At 45.8% G+C, this 27,689-nt stretch overlaps 1 protein-coding gene across 1 annotated transcript in view; it reads right to left on the reverse strand.

Moving 5' to 3' along the window:
- The window catches only part of LOC139758307 (NBAS subunit of NRZ tethering complex-like), a 125,124-nt gene that overhangs the window by 17,199 nt on the left and 80,236 nt on the right, over window positions 1–27,689 (reverse strand). The window contains exons 25-28 of the mRNA XM_071679535.1: window positions 3,948–4,138; window positions 3,138–3,243; window positions 2,032–2,225; window positions 1,608–1,747 (exon numbers count right to left, since the gene is read on the reverse strand). Of these exons, the coding sequence (XP_071535636.1) occupies window positions 1,608–1,747; window positions 2,032–2,225; window positions 3,138–3,243; window positions 3,948–4,138 (631 nt within the window). The remainder of the gene's footprint in view (window positions 1–1,607; window positions 1,748–2,031; window positions 2,226–3,137; window positions 3,244–3,947; window positions 4,139–27,689) is intronic.

Consider the following 27,689-nt stretch of genomic DNA (forward strand, 5'->3'; position numbering starts at 1 on the left):
ACATGAAAAACAATTAATTAAGAATTACAAAATACATATGAAAAACATTATTTATGAAACAAATAAATAACTAGCACTGGGTAGTGGATGACAGCACACTGAATGCAGAAGACTACTAAATGAAGCAAAGTTATTGCATTGTGTCTATAAAATAATAAATCTTATTTTCAACTTCATGATATACTTTTGCACTTACATGAAGTCTACTTTCGCAATATACTACATATATATTGTTCTGATACAGTCTGACTTTAATAGCACTGATAATCTAACAATCTCCTTTGCCTTTCCTTGAAAATTGTCTTTTTGTCTTATGTAAACTTCTGAAGAAAACTCACTTTTCAACTAAAACCAACCTGTCATAATAGATATAGAATGATACCTCACTCTAAAAAGTGGTCTGTGGTAACTCAAGACTTTATAGAAAAATATTTGATGTATAGAGGCTTTTCTTAAAAGGTATATCAATTAATCAATAATTGATTTCTTCACACTTTTCTAATTCTAAAGCATTCACCAAGTTTTGTGCACCCTCATGTTCTAATCTTAAAGCATTCAGCTAGTTTTGTGCACCCTCATGTTCACATACAAGATTCTTAGGTGAACAGTCGTGGCATAAGCATGTTCAGCCACTCTGACCATTTCCTGTGAAGTATCATGTCAAGTGCTTTTATCCTACTCCTATATCTTTATTTTTGGATTTGAAAAAGCATCCAGCTAGCCTGCATTTGGAAATGTGGGTAATACTCCTTAATTTCTGCACAACCATCCTCTACCATTTTCATAAAGTTATAATCTAATTAAATGACAAAATTTAATCTCTACCTTATAAATCCTTCTGTTTTTTCTCTTACCATGAGTACTTACATACTATTTCCCACCTAATGTATCTGAAATTTTCATCATTTCTATTACCTTTATTTTCATTAAATTTATATAAAGTACAGAAAGAGCATAATGCTCTAAAACCACCTCATAAAGACCTTCAAATTATGTCAAGTGTGACAAACTGAACACTTTTAACACAACACTAAATAGTCTAAAATCATTCACTCATTGAAACTACCACTTTTTCACTCTACTTCCCTTCATATTCTTTATATTCTCATTTATCACTGTAATTATCAAAGACTTCTGTATCACTTTTAGGACAGATAAACAAAAAATCTGCAAATGTATCTGGGATGTAATGCAGGAGTACAGAAGGTGCTATGACTTGGGACATGTCAGTGAGGGATAATTCAAATCAAGAGAATTCTACTTCATCTCACGTCACTTCAATCTCAAGCATCTAATTATGAGGGTGCCAAATAAGCAATTAGAAAATTCTCCTATTTTCCTTTAAAACCTGATGAACAAAAAGTTTAAAAGATGATTATTTAAAGCCTTGTGTGTCATAACTCGTTCTTTCCCATAAGAGGATGACTTTCACACTTCTTCCCACTTCACTGATAATATTCAATGTGAGCAAAATAATCCAGTTCTTACTTAATGAATTTGTTATACTAATGTAGTTTAAAACTAAGAACTGAGGGAAAAAAAATAATGATCAAGACTAAAGTTTCCCCAACTGAAAACCTTATTAACCACTTAAATTCAACTCTTACCAATAGAACTAATATGGTGATCTGGAATAATGTCAGCATAAAATGCATGGCAACCTTGCCGGTGAAAGTCGACATTTGTTTCTTCAAAAAGCTGATCCCTCTCTCCTCGTGATGAAAGCTCATGTAATGGCTGCAACCAACTACCAAGGGAATGGGCCAAAAAGAAAAAAGTTAGATAAAGATCTGTTGTATATATTGTAAGAATACTTGTGACCTTCATGAATCATCATAATTTCCTAAAAAGGGTGGTTAAGCTATTTGCTCTATTCAATCATTATTCCAAATATCTGTACAGTTCTATGTGCATTACACTATAAAATAATTGATCTAAGAATTCACCTTGTACGACCTGGCAGGTGATACCAAGCACAATTTAGGCAAAGAGTGTATAAACATTGAAATGTGTCAATACCATCTTTCTTACTTTACAGCAGATTTCCAAAATTGTTTAGATGCCACGCTGGTAACCAAATTTGATGTAGTTGATGCTGTGACAGACAAGACTGAACGTGTTACTCCCAAAGTGCCTTCTAATAAGCCTTTTTGTTCTTTTGTACTTTCTGAAACCTCATCTGAACTGACATCGTTTGTATCATCTAATTCTTCATCATCCATTTGCTGGGAAGATAATAAGCCATTAGTGAGATGTAAATGTACAATGGAGTATTACACCAAAAAACACTGAAATCATTGTATCTTCCTTTCCATAATTCATTCTACATTCGGTATCTATCACACAATTTTACTCACACATTTCTATGTAGCATAAAGGTGGCAAGTGCAAAATCCTTTCCAGGTATTTCCATAGTAAGCAACCTTAATGGTGTCTCAAAAATTTAAAAGTAATACTCAGAGCATTTCTCGGGGAATTCTACATGTTGTCTTGCCTCCAACATATGGAAGCAAAAACCAGTCACTTAAATTCAGAAACATGAATGTGTGACACAAAAAGTATAATGAGTCAATCATAAGAAAGAGGTCAAGAAATGGGGTACAGGAACTTAAAAGATAGAGAAATGGATAAATGATTTATTCAGGAGAATACAGTATATGTAAAAAAGGGGCATAATACCCATGGGAGTGTTATTAATCTAGTTAAGAAAAGTATGATAAAGTATGATCTATATGTAAATGCTATAAAATGAAATTAGAAAAACCAAAAGTGGCAAACCTCCAGGTTGAAAAAGTATAGCATATCAAAAGTTTGTCTGACAATTGACTACAGTCACAAGATTCACACTATTTATAATTTCACTACAATCACAGTGCCATCATATCCTGAATCAATCTGAATTCTTTATGGAGCACTGTTGAGCACCAGAAAGTATAAATGTGTAAGGTTTACTCATAAGAGGCATCTAATACTTAAATTTTGGGAATAAGTGCTGACAACATAGTGTTAATGACCTATAACCATAGCTTGAATCTTTCCCATACCAAATGTTTATAAAACATTCATAACCATTTAATATCTATTTCCAAATCTATTTTCTTTTAAATCTTAAATTTAAGAATTAGAAAATTACTCACATGGGATGGTGCATCAACAAAACCATCATCAGAATCACATGTGGTGTCCTCTGTGTCCATCTGGGTGTTGACTTTTGTGTATAACATTGCCATTTCAACCTCATTCCTGTAAAGCAATCTACTTTTAAGGAAAACTTCATGTTCTTCATTCAAGTAAAACATCGTAAGGTATTTCTGGCATGTCAAGTAATTTATATGCTACAGTAAAGTTTCAAAACCTACACCAAAGGCAGTGAATATTAATTTCATCTTACTAGACGAGCAGACCAAATTCAAAGCAATCTAAGAGATGTGGATACACGAAATACACTGAAAATACAGCAATTTTACGTAAAGCTAATGCATGACAAAGTACTCAAAGATATTAACACTGCTTTGGCTGAGATTTCAAGTGATATAATTCTATCCCCTTATAATTTTATTACTTCCATTAATATGCATCACTGTTTAGGGACATCATGTCTGTTTACTGAGTTCATAAATACATTATATATCTCTCCTACAGAGCTGGAATACTAATGCTTATTAATGAGCAATGAAATATTTTAAACAATACAACTTGATGCTCATGATTAATTTCCTTCACCTTAACAGCTTTATTTCTTATATTCAATAAAATATTGTAGATATCAGCATCTTAAATTACATCACCATAATTTGGAGAGCATATACTACATAAATTGAGAATTATGTGAATTTTGGAAGCTTTCCTGACGTTTCTCATGCTGTGCTGGCTCAGGAATGAAGGCAAGGACCTAGGATAAGCTGTAAACATGTTATACAGTACTTCTACCAATTTCTACATTTTACCTGGCGTTAAGAAGATCTTCCAGGTGACTGGCAGTGGCATATGTAAGTGCAAAGTTAAGGAACCTGGCTCGGGCAGTGAGATTTGCATATTGGTGTGCCCGTCCCAGCTGCTCACACACCACCCAGCCCTCGTGGTGGTCTCCAAGAACCAATTGCTCACACACACTGCTGGCCACGACATAATCACCTGCCTGCAAGAGGGAATAAAATCATTATCAGTGTAATAAAAATGGATAATTCATCATAGGTTGATGTTAATTCCTGTCAATAAGACATGGCTCTACTCCAAATACTTTTCAAAGTACATTATTGTTTTGTTTACTAATTCACTATACACATTTCTTTAACACAACGTCCCACTGCTACACAATTTTTGTAACAACGTTCCCCTTTCAACAATTATCAGTAGTAATTTCATAAAGATAAAGGAGAAAACAATTAATATATTAATATCTGGTACTCTATTGTCTTCTCACATCTTAACGTAACAGAATGAGACACCATGTTGCAACTGCAGTAATATGCAATACCACCCACCCCTTGGCATATCATCAAGAAACTGTGAACACACACGAGACAACGATATATGACATGTATTTGGTATGACTGTAATTCTTTATGCTAACATAAAAATTCCAATCAAGAATATTTCTTCTTTTATCTTTGCTTTGTATGTTCTTGACTTGTTCCTCTACAATCCTAGTTTACCTGAGTATCTCTCTTTCCCACCAACAGGGGCGATCATCAGCTAGTGAACAGCAGCCGCCTAGGGAGGTACTACCTTCCTTAATGATAGCTGAAACCACCTAACACACTTCTAATATCCCTTAAATAACTACCCTCAATACATAGTAAAAACCAAATCATTTAGTCTTGTATAACATTCTTATAACAATATTTCATCTGTCACATGCGAGTCACACTTAGCCTCTTAACAGTAAATGACTTCGCATATTCGAAGTCCCGTCTGTCCATCTAACCCAAATGATGGACACGACACTATGTCTTAACCCGACTCTCTCACAATGCATCGCTTTCCCTCCCTCCATCCATCCATCCTTCCTCATTAACTTTGTTTTGTTCCCCCACTATCCATCCTGATTTTTCTACTTGCTACCCTTTCCTAATGTCTCTGCAGAGAGTAGGGGAAGAGTGTTGTAGACGGGGAGGAGAGCCTGGAGCCTAGCCTCATCGCATGAACGCAACAAAAAGCAGGTCGGGGAAAGTCTCTCGTTTCCCCAACCCTTAGACTTGACCCTCAGGAGCTCATCAGGATATAATTTCTCTCTCTCTCTCTCTCTCTCTCTCTCTCTCCACATCCGTGCTGCCCGCGCTCAGTCATTGTTCATTTCAACTCACAATGAGGTAAACAATAACCCATAACACAACAGAACACATGACGGTGGAGGGAGTCGTCCGTCATATGTCTGGGGCAGGGGGTTGGGAGGGGGAAGGAGGGGGGTTAGTTACGGTGGCGAATGTTACGGAACAAACAATGCGGCAGCATCCCCCCCCCCCTCACCACCACCAACAATACCTCCCAGCCCTTCTATGAACTGGGTAATACATTGTTAAGGTAATGACAAGGAGGAGCGGCCACAAGCCACGATATTACATGCACCGGCGGCCGTGTCTACTGGCACATCCTGACACTGCACCCTCCGTTACCTGCCTGGCAACACCACCACCACACTGCTGATGCCATCTGCCTGGCCACACTATCAAAACAAAATTTAACACCTCTCTGATCAAGAGAGAAAGATCACTGAATGTTCTTTTTACGAATGTAAAGATTTATCACATCAATACTGCAGAGGGTCTGTATAAGAAACTGGACAGATCTGTACGTACACAAAATTTGTAGTACTTATCCAGTCTTGAGTGTAATAAAATTTTACGTGTTTTTTTCAGAATCATATATATATATATATATATATATATATATATATATATATATATATATAGAGAGAGAGAGAGAGAGAGAGAGAGAGAGAGAGAGAGAGAGAGAGAGAGAGAGAGAGAGAAATTAATCTGCCTAAGAGTACCAAACATTGAGGTTTCGAGGGCTAAAGACGCCACATCACCAGCAGAAGAGACAACCCAACGGCAGAAGCACTGGTTGCTAGAGGTGCAAAGGAAGGGGAGGAGGAGGGAAGACAAGATCACTCTGGTGGTGGCGGACAACACTGGAGCATGACGGCATGAGCCATGCCTCTAGCGGCGACTCTAAACACAGTGCATAAACCTCTGGGAGTGAACGTGCGGTCAGTCCCCTGGTCCATGTTAACAGGCAAGAAACAAGTGTCCAACAGGACACGAGGATCAACCCCAAACAGTGGCAGTCGTACCTGAAAAACTTGTATTAGGAGAAAAATTTGTCCCAGTCACCGAAGCTCGGGAAGTAGGTCACTGGGACGGGTTTATCATGATGTAGCGTTCATCAACTGTCATCCACTGCGGGGCTACATCATCAAGTCTACCGCTAAAATGCCCTTGAAAGCTGAGGTCCATCTTTAAGTACGAACGGGATTTGGTAATACAGTCATTCAGAAACCATAAAAATTCACTTGTGACGATCAATAACAAAATAACAGCCAAATATTTTGTTTATTGTGCAACTATCCAAATAAGAGACATTATTTACATATCCATGACTGCCACTAAGATGGCTGGCCCCCTGGGAGTAGACGCGGTCGATCACGCTCGACGGGTAACGTCCAAAGTCACCATCTTTGCTGGAAATGTTACTTTGGTCAGCTTTCCAGCAAAGATTTACTTCGTTGTAAAATAAGCCGTGACTTGTACCAGTTGTTCACGCTCAGGAAAATCTGTATGCAGTTCTTCACTAAGAGTACTGGCGCATACAATAGTCAACATTTAATGACCACGATCTAAGCAAAAAAAAAAAAAAAAAGTTACAAACATTGAGGGGTGAGGATCTGTGATGACAACATATCTGGAGGTCATTACAGGTCAAAAATAGAGGTCAGATTTAGGGCATGAGGTGATATTTGACATTAACAATCATCTGGGTTATTATTGGCCTCAAATTGTCAACTGGAGATCCATATTTATATAACACCATGGTAACCGGGCCGGTGACGCAGGTATGTGAGTATTGTCTTGATTCTCGGGGACTTCAGCGGTGCGGGGGAGTACACTTCACTAGATCAGGTGACCGCTACCGCCACAGCCTCGCCCACACACTGACCACAACACGTCAGTCCACCCCTTTAACCGATAACACAGTCACCCTCACCATCATCCCTTGAATGGGGGAGGGGGGTTGGAAGGGGAGAAAACAGGGTACGAAAAAAGAGGAAAGAACAGGAAAGGGGAGAAATGACTGGATTAAAAGGGAAAATCGCTTGAAGTACTAGGCAGACATGGGGGCATGGAATAGAATGGACAAAAAGGAACAAGGAATGGGGAGCGAGATGGGACGGACAGGTATAATGTAGTGGTGGAGCATCATACGCCCACCCCGAAACACCACACGCTCACCCTTACGCTCCTTACACCCACCCAGGTGCTCCCTACGCACACCCCAGGGCACCACACGCCCACCCCGAGGCACCATACGCCCACCCCAGGGCACCTCACGCTCACCCCCGGGGCTCCATACGCCCACCCGGGGGTTCCATACGCCCACCTCTGGACACCATATGCCCAAGCCCATCCCAGGCACCCTATGCCCACCCTGGGGCTTCATTCCTTTACAGAAAGATTTGAAACACACGAGCAAGAGCACCAGTAACCCACCAGTAGTGAGAGGGTAGGAATCTTCCCTAACCAGAACCAAACAGTCGCCTTGAACAGCTGAGTATTCAACAACCAGTGTGAGATAAACTCCTTATACCATTAGCACTATGTCACCAGAACGTCTCCCAACACACAGATACAGGAAATAACCGTAGAAGCTGTCATTATTACTGTATAATGATTATAATAAACATGCGTTTTCAATCAACTCCGTATATATATATATATATATATATATATATATATATATATATATATATATATATATATATATATATATATATATATATACAAAAAATGACATTTTCGGTGGGACTAGCGACCCAGCAGAGCGTGTCACTGCCTGCACTCCTGACCCACATCAGCCAGAGGCCAAAATCCCTGCCAACTGTGTAATATTCTCGCCCTTAAAGTCCCCATGATTGACTGGTAATTCAGGCAGAAAGCTTGACACTGTACACCACGAGTTAACTGACATATACACGACAGTAATAATTCCCTTTACCGTAATGACGGGAATGCTAGCCACGAAAATGAGAAAGTAAAGAAAAAACTGATCACAGAAAGAAACGAACTTAGTGTTTCGTCTAGTGAAGATTTAACGAAGTATTGTGTGTGTGTGTGTGTGTGTGTGTGTGTGTGTGTGTGTGTGTGTGTGTGTGTGTGTGTGTAATTACTATTAGTGTGTTGAGGAGAGAGTTTTACACTTCGTGTTCCCCGTGTTTTGTATATATGTACCATGCCTTTGCTCTTACGCTTGTACACACACACACACACACACACACACACACACACACACACACACACACACACACACCAGCGGAACCTAAGTACTCTTTAATCAACTTGCCCCAGAGAGAGGAGGATGAACAACTAGGTTTGGCTGTGGGTCGACTGACGCGTCCGGGATTTCGAACCCGGGCGGACTCCCCGCCAACCACTGTAGTGTGTGTGTGTGTGTGTGTGTGTTATGACTCAAGGCACCTGGACTCCCCTGGGGCTGAACTCAAGAACGTCTACACGACCTTCATTCCTCCTACACTCACCCAAGCCCCCCCCCCCCCCGTCCCCGCACACACACACACACACACACACACACACACATACGGGTCGTCATGAGAGGGACGGTGGGTGACCGGGTAATAACGTGCTTCCTGGTACCAGGAAGTGTGTGTGTGTGGGCCGTGGTCGCGGGCGTCCCCAGCGGCGGCAGGAGCGCGGCAGGGGACGACACCAGCCAGAAGTCGTCGCTGGTCGTCGTGATATTATTTAACAGTGGCGACGGTGGCGTATAATACAGCCCAAGGCTTCTCCAAACGACGTGGATATACGTGAAATATTTTATACCACCTTATCCAAGCCAACGATTTGATGAAATGCCGTTAAACAGATTATATGGCGGTGCTATAAAACACCGCCTACAGTTAGACAAACGGTGATATGACGCCACATACAGTAGGAGCCAGGTGTAGAAAGTGATGTCGTTCTGGGCCCAAGACGACACACCAAACCATCGACGACGAAGCATAATCTCCGTCAGCGTCGCCAGCAGGAGACGGGAGCACTTGGGCAAAAGGTTAAATGGGGGCAGGGAGGAGCTAAGATGAGAACCTGAAGTACCAGACTCCCATTCGAGGCTCTCTCTCTCTCTCTCTCTCTCTCTCTCTCTCTCTCTCTCTCTCTCTCTCTCTCTCTCTCTCTCTCTCTCTCAACCCACCCCGGGTCATCTTACCGTTGGGGAACATGTCAGGGAGGTCAAATGACGGATGTGGGAGTCGCCTCGCTCTCTCGCTCAACCGCACACCGCACAACAATCAATGTGGCTTATGGAGAGTCTAGTGCAGTGTTGTGGACCAGGAGGGAAAAAAACCCTTGTCTTTTTTTTTTTTAATGAACCCGCATGAACGACCATCATCTTATGAACTACCATCATTTTTCACATTCAAGCAGACCCTCGTCAACCAGTGTACTGGACGAGAGACTTCCTCCCCGGTGTCCCTCCGTGCAACGAGAGGTGTGGTACAACGGTACATCACACACCACACCACACCACACCACAGGTGCATTTCCTTAAGCACACATCGCACGTAAAAGATCCAACAGTTCCTCGGTATTTTCCAAGCGCTTCCCAATGTCATGCTTCTGCCGTCACTACCTCAGAATAACCTTATCAGGACCTCGCGCCCTACCGCGCCTCTTAGAAAAAAACATAAGTAAAAATACATCTCCGTCCTCCACAGAAACGCACACAATTCCCGAATTAAATACAAATATGTATAGTGCAGAAGCAAGAACGGCGCATACATGAAGGGGTTTACAAAATAAGACCAAGGTATTTAACTAATCCTTGAGCCACGACGGTACGACCCTTGACCACGACGGTACGACCCTTGACCACGATGGTACGACCCTTGATCACGACGGTACGACCCCTGGCCACGATCACGACGGGTACGACCCCTGGCCACGACGGTTCGACCCTTCACGTCGACAGTACGATCCCTGCGTATCAATGACCTAGCCTTTGACCCAACCCTTAAGGAGAGACGGATGAATGGAAGACCTGATGGTCTATGGTATGTCTACTTAGTGAAGGACAGTGAGAACGAACGATGAGCGGCGTCACGTCAGTGTTTATATCTGCAAAAACTAAAAATAAATTCACTTTTTTCAAAAGACCATCTACAAAATATCTTGAGGATGGTGTGTCTTTCAGGCCTCAGGTCTCCTACAGGGCGCTGCAGAAGGAAGGCCCACTGGTTCCTACGTGGGACTTCCCGCTTCCAATCAGCCATTATATCAGTGACGTTACCGACGTAACTTATTCCCCAACACTTCCCAGAGTGTCTGTGTTTTATGACCTCCTCACCTCACCACTCCCGTCCTCATACTAATGTCTTCCTGTCTCTTTACTGAATCTCAATGTGTAGAGTTCGACACTACTACTAGGTGATCTCTCTTGGATGGAAGCTGTTAGCGTATTCGTTCATTTTTCAGTTATTGCAATTTTCCAGTTCTGTGCCTCCATTCATTAGCCCCCGACCCACCCATCCACCCTCGACTCTGTGCCTCTCCAAACTCCTTCAATAAGATGGTTACGACCACTGAGCACGACCTCTGGGTATATACAAAGGCTTGGCTTTTGACCTGACCCTTACGGATCAAGTCAAGGGTCTGGTTCTGCTTGATTAATTTCACCTTTTGCCTTCTCCATTTTTCTCCATTCACCCGAGATTGCCTTGATTAGGGAACTGCTTGTGTCATGTCAGTCACTATTGAGAAAAAAAATGCTACTCGAGGGCTCGTACCGTAGTGCTCGAGGCTCGTGACGTTACGATCAACGGGCCTGTCCCGTCATAGCCAAGGATCGTATACCGTCGCGTTCACCTCTCGCAGAAAACTCGTGAACCTTATGCTCACTTTCTTGTTCTGCACGCGAGACAACCTTGGCGGTGCCTCCTGCTGGCCGCGTCTAACGGCAGCCCTCCCTGCCTCCCATCTGCATACACGTTAAGCTGTAAATGATTTACAACCGTGAGTGGGAGGGACAACAAGGACACCCGTCTTCTATCTGTCCCTCGGCAGCGGTGACCAAGATGAGGAACTGACAGAATCACCTTAGACACACACCCGTCACCACCCAGCACACCTCATCCCCTCACCCCCCATCCTTCCTAGCCTCTCCTAGCTCTCTATCTTAGCCCCTCCATCTCCCCCTCACCCCCTACCCAGCTCCTCCCGGGGCGCAGGAACCTGACACTAACGGGTCCTCTAATGTGTCCAGGTGGGAGGGGGGGTGTCACTGATCAAGGTCATCCATGTGCAACCTGATACCCCATGTGTGTGTGTGTGTGTGTGTGTGTGTGTGTGTGTGTGTGTGTGTGTGTGTGTGTGTAAATCGTTATTATCAGTATTATCATTATTATTATTATTATTATTATTATTATTATTATTATTATTATTATTATTACTATCATTATTATTATCAGTGGTAGTAGTATCACCACATTCATCATAGTATAAAACAGTGAGGTTGTAAAAATGTGAAGGTTGAGGAGGGATTTAACGGTGTTTACACCAATGCTGGAGTGACAGTCAACACACTAATGATGTCTACAGTGCTTGGGATGGGGCCGTTATGGCAGCAGTGGTCTGTACCAGCGGGGATGCGGTTGCGATGTGAACTGCAACTCGGGGATGGAGGATCCTTGGTAGCAGGCGGTGACGTGGCGGGGATGGTACGGAGTCTTGTTTACGAACCGTCTGACGAGGTCCAGGTAATGCCATGGAGACAGTCAGGAGGACCAGTGTGTTAAGCGGTAGGGGTCAGGGTAGGAAGTTCCGGGTTAGAAGGTACGAGAGGGACCAAGGATGGTCTTGCATGCCATTTTCTGCAGTTTTTCAGGCGTCCCCTGTCGTGTGGTGGGCGAAGAGGAAGACCAGGTAGAGCCACAGGCGAGTCAAAAGCCGTGTAACGGTGTGTGTTCTTAAATTCCACGGCGCAGGGAGGATATGCGTCTCGAGTCTTCAGAAAAATGTAGAAAAGATAGCTGGAGGGTGTGGTGATAACGCAGACGTGTTCCTTCTCGTCTTATCTGCCATCGTGATGCGAAGTTTGGTGCACAGAACAACCTGGACGGGACTGGGAACTAATGAGACTATAGGAAGGGTAGGATACGGGCGGGTGCCAGGCCAGCGTGCATGACTACAATCATGGTGGGGGGGCGTTGGCTGTGGCACCGCTGGCGGTGATCCAGCTCTGGAGACTATCAAGGATGCTCTAGAAGGTGATGCATTGGGTTAAACTGTTGCCGGCGCTGGAACCGACACCATTTATGAGGATGAGGAAGCACAGAGGGGGGGGGGGGTCTCATTTTTCAGTCTTGTGGGACCCTACAGGTGAGGGACGGGTCGGTGGTGATGGCCGCCCCCTCCCTCGGCAGTGTACAGCCGAGGGTCAGCAAGTCATGGAATGATGCTTCTATGCAGACCAATGCTGGTGGTGCCGTTGATTATCACATTACGGCTGACTGGGTCCACCAGGGCTTGGGCGAATTCAACGAAGGCCAGAGTCAGACGGGTCTTTGCGTTTGTCTAAGATGCGACAGCTCAATTCTAGGACGCCGACGAAGCAGTGTGTGTCAGAGGAGGTCCCCATATTCCTAACCTGGTAAGGCTCAACAGAATTTGCAATAGCTGTTGACTTGTAAACTGGGAAAACATAAGAACGTCTTCCAATCATTTTTGAATGGTGGAGCAGAGGAGTCTGGCTACTTCAGTGGGAGAACTTGTACACTTGTGTTGCAGGCAAGTCATCGGGCGTAGATGGCGCTTTACTCTGTCTGGCGACTTTGTGAGGTTACTATTTGTGTGTTACCGCAGGAGAGCTTTACACTCGTGTTGCCCTGCCATTCAAACTTGTATACATGCACCATGTCTTTACTCCTATGTTTGTATGCACACACACACACACACACACACACACACACACACACACACACACACCTTAGCCTATGTCTGGCACTAAATTTATCGACTTGCCCCTAAGGAGGATGAACAGCTGAGTGGACTGTGGACCGGCTGTTGCGATTAGGATTCGAGCCAACGTGGACCTGATCTCAGACAGCCCGTGTGTGTGTGTGTGTGTGTGTGTGTGTGTGTGTGTGTGTGTGTGTGTGTGTGTGCGCGCGCGCGCGCGCCAACGATCCACCACACATTTGACGCCTAGCTCCATCTATAGACAAACCCGCCACGCCCTCACCCTTACATCTTGATCATATTTCTTCCGAAACTTCCGCATATAACGTAAGTGTAACGTAACAACACATGGCGTAAATCGTAACGCGCTGTTACGACAGAAGTACTTATGATAAGCAGCACCAGCACGCCTATGTCGCCCTGGGACACAGCCGTAACAACTCCGTCACCTGGTGATGATAAGTGTGACGTAAGTTTTATGACGAAAAACCCTTCATGACGGTGTACGACCGCTGAGGGACACGATGCGTTCCTTATGCAAGTCGGTACGACCCTTGAGCACGTCGGAACTAACCCTGAACATATGTACGCGACCCTTGAGCATGATGGTAGGACACTTGGGAACATTAGTACGACCACTGAGCACGTCGGTGCGACTTTCGGGACACGACTGAACACACCCTTGGCTATGGCGGCCTGGCTTTTGACCTAACCCCTTATAAAAAAGGTAGGGTGAAACGAATGGTTAGAAATATTGGGGGGGGGGGGGGGTTGCAAGGTGGGGAACCCACCCAGGAAGGTACATACGTGGTCGTAAAGGAGGAACATTGTGGTGGCCGGCCATACCTCCCGCCGGACAAGATCGTCTCGCGCGGACTATGGTGTACAGGTGAGGAAGACGCGCGTCGTGCTGAAACTTTCACAGTGTCGTGTGGGCTGACGACACTGCACGCCGTTGCGTCACGTTCGAGGAAGCCTAGATTGTTGTGTAAATTCCGCCGCCGTCACCCCAACACCAGAGCAGATGACCGTCACGTCTGGAGTACTCAAAAAATAGAAAAAAAAAAATAAAAAAAGCTAGCGGAAGATCGTACTCACGACTCCACCCGCCATGTTTGTGGCACCTGACCACTGGCGGAAGACCGTATTTACGATTCCCATCACGTCTGGGGCGCTCACCTACTTGCGGAAAATCATCACCCTTCGCATTCTTACGTCCGGACGCAGCCGTGTATTTGCGCCCCTGTTTAACCGACATACGGACATAGTCCATATGGTACGGTTATCTTTATGATGTAAATTCTGACAGGTGCACTCAAACTGCGAGTGCACTTCTTCGTCTTGGAAGAGTCAATCAAAGCGAGACGCCACCAAAAGCACAACCTAGCCTAACGAAAAAAATCTCGTAACAAAAATTACAAACTAACCACTTACTTCCCTTGCACCGCTACTTTTTTCCGATTTATCTTATCTTTTTTTTTTCCAAATGGGAATCTTATACAGGCACCTATGCTCTCTTAACGTAAAAAGGCAATTCTTTTTTTACTTTATCTCAGTGGATTAAACACACACTAAACAACGGAAAATAAATGAACCACAGAAGACATCTCTAGTCGGACTTCGGTTTACGGGCACCAACCATTATTGGCAAAGACAAGAGAAAGAGGTCTCGAGCAAGACTAATTTTTCTTTTATCTAAGATTCATTATCATCTTTATCTTGTTTGCCGTAAACATTTCATCCGTTGCTCGATAACAAACAATTCCACCGTACGAAAATTCGATCAGACCTCTGATACAATGGCGCAAGTAAAGCAACCGTAAGAAGTGGCGCAACTTTCAATAAGCCTGATGGAATTTATTCTACCACGTCACACACGTCTGATACAATTTTCGTCGACATAAATCTATATACAAAAGCTGTGCGCCCGTAAAATATACTTTTACCCGTATCACTCCAGGTGAGCGTCTTATATAAGCCCCTGGGCTCGCTTACCGGCAATATTGTTCCTCGCTTCCTTTCCCTGAACCCCGGCGCGCGTCTCACGTCATCCAAACCATCTCACTAATGCGCCGACGACGCCCACATCAGGAACTCAAAATGCCATGCCCTTTTAACTGTCCTGTCTCCAGTTCTTTTTATACACTGCATTTCAGTACTTCGCTTACCGACTCCCTTTTCCTCCGTTCTCCTCATTTCTATATTTTCTTGATTTATACTGAATCATCATAGTGTCTAGCGCTTACCCAACACCTCCACTACCCAGCATCATTATCTTCCTACCTCTGAGGTCTATTTATCAGCCCACAACGATTTTCTTCCCTATCCACTATAATTCCTCTCTCTCGGCCTCAACTCCCGACGAATAACCCCTTCAAATTTTTGAAATACTGGATGTAATTTCATAGCGTTTTCAGTCAACATCGACGCGATGACCTCATACAATTTCTTCTTCGGTTCCATTTGTCGTCTACTGGGCTCAAAAATGCGCACAACAACTACCTACTGTTTGTCCACCTGCGCCAAGTTCCTCACCATTACCTTCTTCAGCACACAATACAAGGGAGAGTCTTATATCATCCACCGAAGTTTTTCTTCACTGCTCGCGGGGAAGAGGAGGAGGTGGGAGCAGCAGATCTTTCCAATAACAAGAAGACATCGTCGAGCCACACGAACACTCTACACCCCCTCCCCCTCATTCCCCTCAAGCTGCTTCTCTCATAGATTCACGTCCCGTTTTCGTTGTATCGGTCGGGTACGATGTATCAGAGCAAGGCAGGAGGACACCTTTACGACGTTTTCTACTCTCGTCACTAACATCACATAGGGGATTGAATGCTTTGGGCCGATGTCGGACGATTCAAATCCAACGAACATAACGCGTTCAACGATTCCTCTGTTCTGCTTCACTAGCCCAGAGCAGTGGAGACTTTACGCAATTTCGAAGATCTGAAGCTTCTCTGCACCAGGGTTGGAGGGAGAATCCATCATGACTCAGTCCAAAACTACAGGTACGACTATAGACGTGCGACAAACCGAGCCCACAAATCCGAGCTAACGAATCCGAACCACGAATCTGAACCGCACAAGTATCCCCCCCCCCCCCGCCCCTCGTCCCGCCCGCCGATAGGTTCCCTCTGGTCACCTGACGAAATGTTTCATTAGTCCTACGAGAGCCCCTGGACGAACACCAGCACCTCCTCCTCTAGACCTGCGGGCCGGAAATCAGCGTCACACAAGGAGGGAGACTTTCACCCGTTGGGGGGGGGGGGGGGGGGGGGGGACTGCGACAGATCTTACGTTACGACCCTACGGAAGGAGAGTCTGTCGCCCCAGCAGACGAAAAGCGTCCCTGGCTTGAAGTGTGTGTGTGTGTGTGTGTGTGTGTGTGTGTGTGTGTGTGTGTGTGTGTGTGTGTGTGTGTGTGTGTGTGTGTCCTTGAGGCCGAACATGGGAGTCGGGTGAATGTGGTGTTCTAGTTGACGACTGAAAGTAATAGGTGTCACCGAGATTCCTAGGATAAGTATAGGGCGAGGAGCGGCCGCCCTCCCCACCCATCCCTCTCGCTCACACCCTCACTCAGATTGGTAACTCTCGTGTGTGTGTGTGTGTGTGTGTGTGTGTGTGTGTGTGTGTACAACGAGGGGCCCTCCACCAACCATTTCACCCGAACAATCACCTGGCCAGCACCTGCTCTACGCCATAACACAAGTCCTGAGCCCATTTACACCACTAACAGTTACCCGGGTAACCGCCAGGCCACCCCCGCAAGAGAGAGACCAGACAATGTAAAAGTCTCTAGAGAGAGATGTGGGAGAAGGTAAACACGGTGAGGCAACAGCATATATATATATATATATATATATATATATATATATATATATATATATATATATATATATACATATAACCCGTGTGATGTAATATATCCCGCCCAGGTCTGGGAGTCTCCCTCATCCTCCTCTTCCTGTTGTATTAGACTCCACGTACATCATCATAATATATTTTGGGGGTAATTCCTCGAGTCTTGCCCAAATGTCACAGGTGAGGTAACAGGAATGTGATGGCTGTCTCCTGCTTTGCCGTCAATACTGATCAACTGTCAACCATTATACAGACAAGCCTTTTACGTATCTATACATGAAACCTTCGTTTATACATCACACCTTCAACCACGACAAGGTTGTTATTGGTGTTGTGTATGGGGGTTTAATGTGTTTACGTGCTTACTGTTTTGTGTATAAGGAGAGGGGGTAGGGGGGCTTCCATTCGTGAGACACCCCCCCCCCATACGCAAATTTCTTGAATTTCAAAACGTGTTTGGCATTCGCTGCGACGCCTTAACTCCGCGTGTTCCTTTCGTTCGCGTTTCTACACACCCATGAATGTATTTCCTCACGTTTTTTACAAACCTCTGTCTTCCCCAAGGTTCCTGTTCAGCCCTCTAGTGGATCTGCTCCCATCCATCCCCGACTCCTGCCTTCCTGGTCTTCCCTCTCGCTGATCTGCTCCTGTCTATCCACAAAGAACTGTCGCTCAACGTCGTCAAATCTGTACAGAAACTTATGAGGTTGTACCCACGTCTTTCCAGTCTCCTCTCACCCATACTGGGCAGGTCCATAAGTGTAGTGGCTCTCCCAGCACCTTAACTCCCTTAATTATGGTACAGTTTATTTTGCAAAATCACCCGTATATCACTTCCTTGAGGGGGTCTGCCGACGTGGCTGTCAGGTGACAGATTCGGTGCCACGTAAAACCTACCCACACACCCCCCTCCGTGCGACCCTGTCACACGGAAGACTCACATCGGATCCGGTAGTTTCAGAGAAGACTGAAGTGTACGTAGTTAAGACACACACACACACACACACACACACACACACACACACACACACACACACACACACACATGAACGACGAGAGACGACAAATATAGAAAAAAAATGATCATGGGGCATTTGGCCTGGTGGTGAGTTAAAAAAAAAAGGCCATAAAATATATCATAAAATATATTCGAGAACCGGGCAAAAAAGAAAACGACCAAGGCATTATTTTCAATGCTTTACCCAACGCAGTAAGATAAACGTACACAGTGAGGAGTGACGCACTTTAGAAAGAATTCTAAAAACAACTGGGTAAAGTCGGTCCCCCAGGTGAAGGCATGATATATATATATACACACAGCTGTGCAATGTGCGTAGCAGCAGAAAGTAACAGTATTGTGCAACGGACAACATTATGCGATGAGCGCAACGCGCTAACCCTGCCATATGGCGACATATATAGTTGGCGCTCTTAGGTAGTACTCTCTCTCTCTCTCTCTCTCTCTCTCTCTCTCTCTCTCTCTCTCTCTCTCTCTCTCTCTCCTGAGGAACATACTGTCCAGCTAAAACCATTGTTTTATAATAATTTTCTCTGGCCTTTGATATTCTTTACTTACTTCATAATAGTAATAATAATAATAATAATAATAATAATAATAATTATTATTATTATCATTATTATTATTATTATTATCATTATCATTATTATTATTATCATTATTATTATTATCATTATAACGGATTACTGAATGTAAAATGCATTCAGAGCTCGAAAATGTACAGAAAACATTACAAATAAATACTGGCACACATACAATATATATATATATATATATATATATATATATATATATATATATATATATATATATATATATATATATATATATATATTCCTATGAGTCCACGGGGAAATGAAACACGATAAGTTCCCATGTGCACTTTCGTGTAATAATCACATTATAAGCTGTGTAGGTATGTATATTTGCGTGTGTGGACGTGTGTATGTACATGTGTATGGGGGGGGGGGGGGTTGGGCCATTTCTTTCGTCTGTTTCCTTGCGCTACCTCGCAGACGCGGGAGACAGCGACAAGGTATAAAAAAAAAAAAAAAAAAAAAAAAAAAAAAAAAAATATATATATATATATATATATATATATATATATATACATGGCATGAGAGAGAGAGAGAGGAGAGAGAGAGAGAGAGAGAGAGAGAGAGAGAGAGAGAGAGAGAGAGAGAGAGAGAGAGAGAGAGAGAGAGAGAGAGAATTCCAGAAAAAAAAAAAAAAAAAAAAAAAAAAACTTCCTAGAATACCCTGAAGTCCGTCTGTACCTGTGTGCAGAGTGGCACCCTCGTTCCCAAGAAAGGCAGGCAGGGACCTTCCTCCCCAACCACCCCATCCCTCCCCTCCCCCAACACACCCTGTGGGAAGGTTACAGAACACGGCGCACCTGCATCGCCCACCAACCCGTCCCATCAACGCAGCGCTCAGGACAACTTGGGAGAGAGAGAGAGAGAGAGAGAGAGAGAGAGAGAGAGAGAGAGAGAGAGAGAGAGAGAGAGAGAGAGAGAGAGAGAGAGAGAGAGAGAGGTGGTGCAAGATGTCTGGTACCTCGGTAATCTCCACCCCCCTGGTTGCCTACCCCACTGTGCGAACTGCATCATCCCCCAGCTACAACACCCAAGAATAATAATAATAATAATAATAATAATAATAATAATAATAATAATAATAATAATAATAATAATGATAATAATAATAATAATAACTCAAGATAAAAACTACAACAATCACCAGTGCCGCCTGAAATACAGTATACAGTATACACTACACTCCCATATCAGCAGCGTGTGTATATACAGTATCTCCTCCAGATTGTAAACCTGACCTTACGAAGGTCTCAGCGAATGACGTCATTACTGTACGTAAAAAAAAAAATGGGTTAAGATTCAGGTGGTGATGTGTGCGTGCGTACCGCGCGGGTGGACCACGGAGGCACCATGCAATCACCGGCGGAGGAGGTTGAGCGGGCGAGCGCCATGCTACCCAGAACACACACGCCACGCATGACAGGTCTTACTTATTATCATGACGATGATAAAATCATGACATTACCTCCGCACTGACGACTTTGGTAAGTCATGCACACCATTGGTAATACTACTACTACTACTACTACTACTACTAATATAATAATAATAATAATAATAATAATAATAATAATAATAATAATAACAATAATAATGACACTACAAACTCTCTCCTGTTCGACCTTTACGCCATGCCACCTCGTGAATGAGAGATGCTTGGCTTCCTCCCTTCCTCCCTCTCTCCCCCGCCCGCCATGAGACACTGACCTCGAGGTCCGTGCTGCCCTTCCTTCGTGTCTCGCACACGATGGTCTCTGCTCCACACTCTCCTCCCCCACCCACACACCACACCACCCTCACCTTAACAACACTCTCGCTCCATTACCCCCACTAACCAGAGCGTGAGGCATAGCAAGACCCCTCTGCCAACCCACATCAAACGACCGCCCCCTCCTCCCTCCCCCAAAGCACCATCCTATCCATCTCGACACTGACGCCATGCGCCGCTGACCTGATGCCATGCGCCGCTGACCTGACGCCAAGCGCCGCTGACCTGACGCCATGCGCCGCTGACCTGACGCCATGCGCCGCTCACCTCCGCTGACCTGATGCTGCGAAGATGAACCTCAAACAGGAACTCCGGGGTTGTACGGAGGTCTGACGGCGGTGATAAACGTCATCCAGAACGTCTCCTGACGGGTCGGTAGCGGCGGTGCGGTGGTGAAACAACTGCTTCCTTCCTTCCTTCCTTCTCCCCCTTCCCGTCCCCCCCAGGGCGTCAAAACTCACGACTTACTGGGCAGGATGCAGACTAACACACACACGCGCGCGCAAGCACACAAGCACCTGCTCACCGCCGCAAACATCCTCCGCTTATGAACTGTCCTTTCACTTCCTGTCTGTCTACCCACCATTCGTCCGTCTACAACCAGGTCAAGTATAGTTTTTTTTTTTCAATCTCTCTGTCTACAAGAAGTCGCAGTCATAGTGCGTATAATATTTCAGCAACATCCCACATTCCAAGACACAACCTGACGACTTATTTTTTTTTTTTCTAACCCGTCCTCAAGCGTCAGGTTGGCGCACTTGATGATGATGATGGCTTAGAATGCGACCTTCTGCTGAGGGTTTCCTGGGAAAACTCACCAGCGCGATACCATCCTTCAAGGACAACAGGTACCTCAAAAACTGCCCATCTGCCTCTCCTCCCACTATCAAAATAATGTCTACCTTCCACTCCCCGACCGACACGACGCTTCCAAAGTTTCCCGCCAACCACCACGTCCTTCACCAGAACAATGTATCCTTAACATACTCTCTTCTTCTCCGCAGATGGAGTTGACTGAGGCATAAATCTTGCCAACATATAAATATACGACGCGAATCTATTCCTCGGCTTCCTGTATCATCGTCAATTCCATTTTCCATTCACGTGGAGTGCGCCATCAGCCGCACACAGGACGCATCTTTTGCGGCCAGACTTAACCTCTCGCCATTACTGCGGTCGCCTGCGCCCAACCCCGCACCCCGACGGGTCACAGACGAGCGGCTCCCCGAGGCAGGACCTACTGCCATGATCTACATAAGGTGGAGGATACAAGTAAATTTCAGTCCCATAGGGACACCCCATGTTAGGGTAAACCTCCTTCTACCAGCCCTCATCTGAAGACCCAGCCTTCTGACCCATCACCACCATCATCAGCTCATGGCGCAACGCACCCTCTCCACACCAACAACAATGAAGCGTCGGTCAGCACACTGCGGTATCTGCCACACCTCACCTCACCCTCGTCCATGTCCGGTAAGTCACCATGATAAGAGGTAATAACAATCCATCTTAAAAGGATGAAAAAAAACCACATGTATATTCATGAACGTGTTGATGCAGACGACTATGGCGTCGCGTCATGACGGTGTGTGGATAACCCCCCGCGCGCCTCCCAGAACCTCCGGAGGGAGACAACGCTAGTCAGCAAACGATGCGCCGCTCCATCCAGCCAGACGAACCGCAGCCGTCGCAACCGACCGACAGACCCGCTCACACACGATTCGCTCCTGCTCACCCATTATGATCAATCGCCAGTCAGCCAGCCGGTTAAAATAGATAGATAGATAGATAGCTATAGCGCTCCGGCGGCACTACTCACACTGACATTTCCGGGTCAGCGTTACAACAGAACCCATGCAAGCATCTAAACAATCAGCCATTGTTCCATGGGGGAGGGGGTTTGGAAAGTGGCCCTACGGTAATACCCCCGGTTGTTGCCCCGACGGAAGGCAGGAGGAAGACGGCAAGAAGCATTTGTTCATTTCCATCCTGGACTTAACCCGTGGCTCCGGGACTTTCTAGGGGGTCACACGGAAGGCACTCGGGGGTCGGGGAGGAGGAGAGGGGGAACCTCCTGGAAGACACGTCGTTCCAGGACTGACGACTCTACAGTCCAGGACTAGAGGAGGGGGAGGCGGGGGGGGGGGAGGAGGAACACAAGCATACAACTCTCTCCCATTAACACACATACACACACACACACACACACACACACAGTGGAGAGAGATGGTGTACAGAGAATGGCTAGAGGCTTTCAATTTGCCCAGCTTGGATGAATAAACAGTGGTCAGTGAGAGGAGCCTTCTGGTCGTCTATCGCGTCTCCACTTACAGTAGCAGATGGGGAGGTGTCTCCTGCCTCACTATCCAGTCTCTTGTACAAATTAGGAACTTGGGATTCTATCATTGTCCTTCAGTATGTCAACCTTGTCATACCTCGTCGCATTTTCTTTTTTTATTCTAACTTTTCTCATTTCCAGTACACTCTGCACAGGCGACAGTCACTACGAATACGTCTACGAGACGCATCGGGGACGCGACAGGTACTCTAAGAGGCTGAGACTGACGAATTTAGGATGTGGTGTGTAAGACACGGGGGGCTGACCCGCCCCGCCCCGCCCCGGCACAAGAGAGAGAGAGAGAGAGAGAGAGAGAGAGAGAGAGAGAGAGAGAGAACGTTGACAAGACATGATTTACGATTTGGTTCGACAGATTGAGTTCAAGAAGGAGTAGTAAAGGTGGGTCCCCCCCCCGCCCTTTCCCTTGCCAGGTGACTCGAACCTGTTGACGAAACGATGACCCGGGTGAACCAGCCACACCCCACCCTCACCCCGACCTGCCAAGTCAGATCAGGTCAAGCAGGAGGGAGGGAGGGAGCGAGTGTGTGGCAGGGGCAGGGAGCTGCTCCAGGTTCCTCCCCGGTCATCATGTGTCATGAAATCTAATCACTCTTGTCTGCCTCCATAGTCATGTGACTCTTCTTTTGTTCCCCATGATGGCTCCAGTCACGGAGAAACGTGTCCCCCGCTGGAGACAACGCCGCAGTCAACAAATAAATAAATAAATATATAAATAAAACATAGACAGAATGGCCACCAAGGGTGGACCAGATGAGGAATATCAACATACAACCAAAACAACAACAACAACAACAAATAAAACGGAAGCGTACGATGCACGTAGCAAACAGCTGATCAGTAGTAAACAGCTGATCACTCATCCAGCCAGGTGACTCTAAGTGTTAATGAGAGAGAAAGTAACGAGCCATTCTGACACGTAGGGTGAGCGTTAAGATGGCACGGGGCATCTCTTAAGCCAGGGGGGTAAACTACTTCCCTGGGGCGGCTACTGTCCACAACCTACTGACACGGAGGGCGTAAGATGGTCCCGGCCATCACATATCAGGAGGGCAGTAGCTCCCTGGCCGGCTTTTCTACTTCCTTAAGCGACCCGGGAGAGGGTTATCATCATACACGGGCGTCGGTAAATAACACGGTGCATCATCCTTACGTCATGTGTAATGGGGTCATTTTCCCACCATAATTACCAAATCAGAAGTTTAACCTTTTCTATAATTTCTGGGAACTTTCTCGACTAGAATGTCTTCCGCTCTGTAAAATGTCAGTTCGATAACCTCCGGGAAAATCACGGCTTTCAGAAGTATACAGACGGTTTCATAACACGAAAAAAAAAAACAATCAATCAAAAATGTTTTCCTAAAGGGTGAGAAAATCTCTGAACAGATCTTTGAAATATCATGTGGTTTTCAGGGTCTACTTTTAAGATTAAAATTATTGTGATAATTTCAGAGAATAAAATTACATGAATTACTTTTTTATAATAACTATAATTACATAATTACTTTCTTTAATCATAATAACTGTGATTACATGAACGCGCCCGCATGTGTGTGCATGTAAACGCATGTAGTATTTTTTCACTCTCTCTCTCTCTCTCTCTCTCTCTCTCTCTCTCTCTCTCTCTCTCTCTCTCTCTCCGCGTCACGCCCAAAATGCCACGAGATGCGCCTATTAATGACGTAATATCACGTCTCACTCCCCAGCTTCCACAGGTAACTTCGGATAAGATCATCATCATACACGACTCTCGCTGGACCGATAAGAATTATCATCCGAATCTTCCGGCACTGGCCGGATCATCGCGACCGGAAAAGACGAGATGTTTGAAGTCAAGGGTGTGTGTTACGTGTCATATCATTCATCCTAAATGGGATGTTTACACAGAAGTACAATTGTAAATTGTGAAAACGGGAAATTGTAGTTAAAAGGTTAATGAGACAAGGAACGTAATTATCCTGTGTGAGGACGTGGTGGGGGTACTGATGGTGGATGGTGGTAGTGGTGGTGATTGTGGTGGCTGGTGGTAGTGGTGGTGACTGTGGTGGCTGGTGGTAGTGGTGGTGACTGTGGTGGTGGTGATTGTGGTGGCTGGTGGTAGCGGTGGTGATTGTGGTGGCTGGTGAAAGTGGTGGTGATTGTGGGCGGTGGCAATGCTACATCATTATCATAAAACTGTTAATATCATGATAACGGTAATCACCATACTATCATACGTCATCATTATCATAACTATGCGTCATCAAGAGCATCATCATCATCATCATAATCAACATCATCATCATAGCTTTCCCCCATCATCATGATCATACCGTCGTGCTCCTCACCATTCGCATCATCACGGCTGACGTACCCGGGTGCCCCAAGGCGGGCGGCTACATCCAGAGCTTCACACCGACAGAAACGAAGAAGAAGAAGAGAGAAGAAGAAGAAGAAGGACATTACCAATAACATCTCAAGCCACCAACGCAGCAAAACCAGAAAAAGCCGACCGTATGACCGTTTCTCTAACCACGACTAACATCGAACTAGAGCCCGGCTAGCTTCGACCTCACAGGGGGAGGAAGAAGAGGACGTTGCCCAACGCCCTCCACCTTCAGGAGGAACACCAACCCACCACATTCTACCCAGCGGTACGCCAGTATCGTCACACCGGCCGGACAACCTGACCTCAAACTATCAGCAACACACTTGTCGTCAATATTTCACCCTGGTCATTAAGAGGTAACGAGCTAAGCAAGCGGAACATTACCATAGCTTACTCAAGTAACGTAACGTTATATTGAGGTCACAGATTTAATGCCGGGTCCAGGGGGTATCTATACGACACCCATCCCTGACGACACTGTGTCCTCACGGCAATATGATGTTCATGATGCAAGTTCCTGGCATTTGCTTCGGACAAATGAGTGTAGTTTGTGGTGATCCACCGAATGGTAGTGATGAATGGCTCCAGTGGTGGTGGCTGGCAGAGTCCACGGCCACCTTCCCTCATCATACACTTACATCTGTGCAACCTGTCGTCTTTTCAGGTTTGCTTTCATGGGTGGTACATCTCTCAACACTCAAGAATATATAGTTTTTCACCCACTACAGGAGACCCTGAAGTATGCAGCTGTGCCCTTCATGGGTAGGAATCAAATCAATGCACAAACACGTGCTAAGAGCTGGCAGGCACGATTCAGTTTGGTTCGAATCCTGTGGGTAGCATAAAGCCCACACCTAACCCAGGTGTTCAATCTCCCCTTGGTAGCTTACCTACGTGCTCGAGGGTCGTAGCTTCGTGTTCGAGGGTCGTAGCTTCGTGTTCGAGGGTCGTAGCTTCGTGCTCGAGAGTCGTAGCTTCGTATTCGAAGGTCGTAGTTTCATGCTCAAGAAAGTAGAGCCAATGGTTTTCAATATCCCACATGGTCACCGTGTCTGCTGCTGTTCGCTGGAGAGACAGATCCAGCTGTTGCGAGGTCAACACCCCCACGCGGAGGGGAACCCATGGGCCGCGAACATCACCCCTGAGTCCTGCTAGGAAGACGTGCCACGTGCCACGTACAAAGAATCCCCGGATTTCACATCAATACTTTACCGTACTTAAAGCTGTTGTAAGTACACTACCATAGTCCTCACCAAAGACAATACCAGGTCCCGACGTGACCTGTCGACTGTTTACAAGCCACAACCACCGACCTTTGTTGACCCCTGCGCCACAAGCTTCAACCAAATCTCCGTCTGTCACAATCTTATATTTTTCCCTTGTTCTTCTTATCTTCAATCTTCGGCAAATTACAACGTGTAATCACGGGCTGTAATGCGGGGCCAGAAGATTTAACAACATCGAGGACGGGCGGGCGATCTTGAGCAAGAGATGTGTGTGGGTGGGGGATGGGGGGATGTCGTGGGACGAGGGACGGAGGGGGTGGGACAAGCGATCTTAAAGGGCGTTCAGTGAGGTAACGCCAGGCATTGTGTGCGTGCTGACGCAACCCCTTCTGGCCCACACGGGACACGGTTTTGTTTCCTCCGCCCGTCGCCGAGATACGTGACTAGCGGGAAGCGACACACACACACACACACACACACACACACACACACACACACACACACACACACACACACACACACACACACACACACACACACACACACACACACACACAGCGGCTTTGACAGGACACAGGAAGGGTGGGTCAGAGGAGACGCGTGGGAGGTTACAGATGAGGGAACATGGGAGATCACAGAAGGGATAGGAAGTCAAAAATTGGACAGGGGAGGTCACAAACGGGACAGGGGAGGTCACGACGGGACTGGGGAGGTCAAGACGGGACAGGAACACGAGTGTACGAAGGAATAGCGAGATGAGGATGAAAAGGGACTGTGAGGTGGCGGTAATGGTGACGAGAAGAGGAGAGAAAAGATGAATGAAACACGAAGTGATGCCCAGCTCACGAAGGAGAGCGGTGTGGGATAGGGGGCGTGAGGATGATGGGTCAGGAAGGAAAAAGAGGTTAGCTAGAGCGAAGGGAGAATGTGGGAAAGGAGGACCGTTATATGAATCGGTATGAACGAAAAGGGAAAGAACGACGGGAGAGGATCAACGTGGGAAAGACCAATACGGAGGGGCGATGTACACACATGGGCCGCCTTGGGAGCGTTGAGCGGCAGACGTGAGTGAGAGCCTCTCCCTGGCTAGGAGTAACGATACCTGACACACTCAGGGGAACACCTCGTACCAGGTCACGACCTGTTGTGACCCACCACCACTACCAGCGGTACACATCTGTCTACAGGAGGATTCAGCTCCTCGAGTTTACAGACCCGTGGCTGTAATGACGAGAGGCTATCACACCAGAAAGGTCAGACAGATTCTGAGATACGATCCAGGTGTCAACGGGGGTTACATGTCGAC

This window comes from Panulirus ornatus, chromosome 30 (genome assembly GCF_036320965.1).
Source record: "Panulirus ornatus isolate Po-2019 chromosome 30, ASM3632096v1, whole genome shotgun sequence".
NCBI classification, from domain to species: domain Eukaryota; kingdom Metazoa; phylum Arthropoda; class Malacostraca; order Decapoda; family Palinuridae; genus Panulirus; species Panulirus ornatus.